The sequence below is a fragment of the Cynara cardunculus genome, assembly GCF_001531365.2.
Source record: "Cynara cardunculus var. scolymus isolate 2C chromosome LG 14, CcrdV1, whole genome shotgun sequence".
NCBI lineage: Eukaryota > Viridiplantae > Streptophyta > Magnoliopsida > Asterales > Asteraceae > Cynara > Cynara cardunculus.
The window spans coordinates 11,530,573-11,535,313 of NC_037541.1; the positions used below are offsets into that span (position 1 = coordinate 11,530,573).

The window sequence follows — 4,741 nt, forward strand, 5'->3', positions numbered from 1 at the left end:
AAACAGTACTTTACGCATTCAAATTTGTTTTTAAGAGTTTTGTCAAATGATTTATAATATAGTATAAATATAATAGCATACGAGGCTACCCTCGATGAGACAACGTTAATAAATGAAGGCGGAACGATACAATGGTTTATGATTCCGATTTTTATGGGTTTGATTTATATTGCTACCCAAATGAGAGAACAATAACATACGAGGGCAGAGCTATGGTGGGTTCAATTTGTGGTGCTACCTCGATGATAGAACATAATAAATGGCGTGTGATGGAGGAGTAGCATAGGCCGATAAAGATCACAATGGTGCTATGGTGGTTGTTTACAGAATAAAATAGAGCCGAACGATGGTGTTTGAAGGTGTCGGTGTATGTGGATTCTGAGCTGATGCAGGGAGGAGAGAGAGAAAGGAGGAGATCGGTGAAGTTCCAAGATGGTGGTGCTGAGTTGTGCGCATTCGAGAATAGATAGGAGGAGCTCATAAGAGTTACAGTGAGGCAGAAGCTAGTAGTAGTTTTCGAGTTGGGTGCAAGTTCAAGTTTTGGTGGATCAGAAGGGTCGAAGCGGATTTATCGGAAGTTTGGAATGAAAAGGGTCGAAAAAGGGTGACGAGAAAGGTTGTTGAGTTGTTAGGATTTTTAAAACGTACCCATATGCATTGAAGATGAACTCCTGCCGATTAATTTTCTACTCACACATGTCAACATCAAAACCTACGGTTTTCAATTATCAATGTATGACTTGACTTAATTCTGACATTAAGAGACGTGCTAACAACAATATTGATTAAGATATATTTGTTTCACATGTACTTTGTTTATGATTTAAACACTTTTGACATGTTTGTGAAACAAAAAATACACGTAAAAAAGTTTCATATTGTGAACCGAATACATATGATACAAACACATTGCAAAACAAATATATGTTAATCAAAATATTAAATACTATTTTTAGATAAAAAAATCAAATAAAACAAAACATTAAGGGGGTGTTTGGGATTGCTTATTTGAAACAACTTATGCTTTTCTACAAAAGCACTTATCAACTTATTATAAGTCAGAAGAGTTTAACTTTTTCAAAAACTCTTTATTACCGGTTTGGCACCGGTATGAATTATTTATCCAAACACTAAAAAATTCTTATTACAGATATCCCACCGGAATAAATTATTAAGTTATTTTTACAAACAATTCCAAAGTTGTAAAAAACCTATTTGTCAACTTATTATTGAAATCTATTTTGGTCAATTTTCCCATTTTAACCCTTCACGTAGAGGCCCACCTCCTTGTTTGCCAAACCAAGTAGTGGTATTAGTGTTTCCTGAAACTTCTGGGTTCAAGCCGTCAATCGCAAATCCAGATTCTGAATCTGTTGATCAAATTAGTAGCTCAAAGATGGAAGGGATTGCATCAATCGCGGTAGTTAGCTCTCTGATTCTTGGAGCTCTGATCGCTTTTATAGCGTTTGGCAGCTACTTTCGCAAGCGTAAATCGGAAGTTGTTTCCGTTGCAAATCCTGCTGAAGCGGCGGCAGTCAATCTGAAGAATTCAAGGCCTCAGCAAAATAAGAAATCTCAGTCCAAGCCTCATCATTCTCATGCTGATAAGGTAATTTTTTTGATCACACATGCAGCTTATAATCATATGTAAGTGATAGGTGATGGTTATGTGTTTATTGTTATATATGATTTTGAGGTGTGTCGTGTGATTTTGAAGTTCTTGAGTGAAATGAGTCATTAAGGCGCACCTAATTCTGAGAAATGTGATTATACGCTGAATGTTCACATTGAATTGCTGATGATTTATGAATTGGAACCCGTTGTGCTTCCATTTATAGGGCTTTATACACAGCGTTCTGTACGAACATTTTTTCATGATGTTTAATGATGGAGCTATACAGTTGTGAACTTTGTGATCGAAGCGATTGGTAAGTGAAACCTAATTTTGAGATATGTGTTTTGCCCAAGTAACTGGAAAATTTCTAGCTAGCGACGACACCAATTCTGTTCATTTTCTTTTTGGGAAGAAAATGATAATTAGAGGAAAAGCCATAAACTTACAATGGGCTGTACATGCAAAATAATGTTGTTATTGAATTTGAAATAAATCCATACTGGGCATGCTACACCTATAAAAAGGGGAATCTGAATGAATGTTCTTTCTAGATTCTGATGCAGTAGAATGGTTTGTTCTTTTCATATCATTTTCTTTCTAGATTCTGATGCAGTAGAATGGTTGGTTCTTTTCATATCATTATCCATCTTTTGCTAGCAAGCACACATGGGATGCACAATTGCATAACTGCTGTTTATTGTTGCTGCCTGTAGATTTGTACCTACACAATTTTGCAAGATAATCAGCTTCCACTGTTTACCTTTTTCCCCCTGACCTCTCTACACATACACAATTGGAAAAATAGATACAAATAATATCAGCAATCAGCTGCAGGAGATGTGATTGTGCTTGTGTATGTGGATACTGTAAAATGTCTTATAATTTGTTTATCAGAACCTATTTACCAACTCATTAATGGCTGTGGATGTAGGATTCAAACAAGCGCCACCACCCATTAGACTTGAACACTTTGAAAGGTCATGGGGATTCCGTTAATGGCTTATGCTTTTCATCAGATGGACATAGTTTGGCAACTGGTAATTCTCACCACTCCTGTTAACTGTACATTGATAATGTAGCTCCGAGAATCATGAGAACCAATGCAATGAATGCATTGAATATTAACTCAGTTAAGCCAGTTAGTGAATTAGGTGGTCTGGTAATTGGTTGCCCAGTAACAAAAATTATTTCATTCCAATTCAATATAATTACAATATCAAAACTGTTACCTTGCATGTTTTTAGAATCAGTTATATGTTCTATGTTAAATCAAACTACTTGATGCATCCAATTACGCCCTTCTTAGCTCCTCTTAAGATTCTTTAGAACACTGAATAGAAGTATCGAGCCTTCTTCTACAGTGCTTTACTATTGAGTTCTTGGATATGATTGAAAGGCAGCATGCTTTCTTATTCTTTTGGATGAAATAGTGTTTCAAGGTTTTATTGTACTTACTATGAAGTAGGATTCATGTGATATAGGTTTCTAATCCCCTCTTGTCTATTTGGTAAAATATAGACCTTATAAATGGGCAAGTGATGATTTTTTAGCAATGTGAAGAAGATTGCGGCTATTCGGTTTTGTCTAATTGTTCTTTCTCCCTCTTTTCATTTGTGCATCTCATCAATTTCACCCATTTTGGAGACACCATGCTTCACTGTTCTAAATGATTGTTATCAAGTACAAAAAGAGAAGCTAATTTAAATATTTACGAATATCACCTTCAGTTTGTCACATGGGAATCTCTTATGCCATTTCTTCGAAAAAATGATACTTTACGGGACATTTAATGTAGACATTTCATACAGGACAAGGTTGGGAAATTTACCTCATGCATTGCTTATACACCACTCGACTCTTTTTGTTATTTCATAAATTACACATGCTTTGTTTCTTTAAGTAATAGTTGAAATTCAATTTGTCAATACTAAGTGACTACATTAAGGAACAGCCGGAGTAGTTGGAATCAGCTGCTCAACCTTCTAAAATTTTCTTGCACTAAGATTTGAGCTTAAAATGTCTACAGCTTGATGGTTGACTTGCTATTGTACCAAAATATACATTTTCCATATGGCACCAAATTTCTTTTTTTGTCTAAATATGTTTTCTTCAAATTATAGGCATAGCATCATTTCCTTAACAAACCAAAAACCATTTGACAACTGAAGATATAGTAGTAATGCAAGTACAGTTTCTCGCAGTGATGTATTCTTTATTTGAGCACATGTGATACTTTTGTACTGATTATTATGTTGTTTGTGCATGCAGCTTGTGACGATGGTGTAATMAGGGTATTCAAGTTGGATGATGCTTCAAGCAAAAGCTTCAAGCAAGAATTCATTAATTTTTTGCCTTTGACACCTATGACATCAATGTCCTAATTATTATTCTAATTTCTATACTTGGTATCTGAATGTAGGTTTTTGAGAATTAACCTGCCTGCTGCTGGAGGTCATCCTACTGCCGTTGCATTTGTTGATGATTCTTCTTCAATCGTTGTGGCTTCACAAAATCTTACTGGTGCTTCTTTATACATGTATGGAGAAGACAAACCAAAAGGTGGTGATACTAAGCAGCAGTCTAAGCCTGAAATCAAGTGGGAGCACCATAATGTCCATGATAAAAAGTACATCCTCACTTTATTTGGAACTAAAGCTACTCATGGTGCTGCTGATGGGAGTACAATAATTGCATCAAGTTCAGAGGGTATATTCCTCTACCATGCTAAACTAGTATTCTTTCCTTTAAGGCAAACTAGCTGGTGGCTGAGAAGCCAGCTGATGAACAAATCATGTGTGACAAAATTAGTTGATAAGAATGTAAAATGACCAAAAAGGGCGTCTTGTAAAATTAATCAATTATAATAGTTCAAAATATAATTGAAACAAATCTCAAATAATATAATATATTAACTAATACAAACAAGATGGTAAAAAAAGTTAAAAAATATAATATATTGATTATAAGAATTTCAAATTGATTATTATATATTAATATATTATAAGATTTGAATTTGTTAAAACAAATTTTAGAAAAAATCTCTTATTTATGATTTTAAATAATCATTACATATAATATGAATACAAATAAAAAGGGTCTACATCACATATCCTAATTAATTAATAT

General features: G+C 34.3%; 1 protein-coding gene across 1 annotated transcript in view; it reads left to right on the forward strand.

Annotated features, from left to right (window-relative positions):
• The first annotated feature begins 1,326 nt into the window (after window positions 1-1,326).
• Window positions 1,327-4,741, forward strand: part of LOC112526542 (transducin beta-like protein 2) — a 12,076-nt gene continuing 8,661 nt past the window's right edge. The window contains exons 1-4 of the mRNA XM_025136871.1: window positions 1,327-1,609; window positions 2,547-2,652; window positions 3,884-3,944; window positions 4,035-4,321. Coding sequence (XP_024992639.1) covers window positions 1,397-1,609; window positions 2,547-2,652; window positions 3,884-3,944; window positions 4,035-4,321 — 667 coding nt within the window. The 5' untranslated portion in view covers window positions 1,327-1,396. The remainder of the gene's footprint in view (window positions 1,610-2,546; window positions 2,653-3,883; window positions 3,945-4,034; window positions 4,322-4,741) is intronic.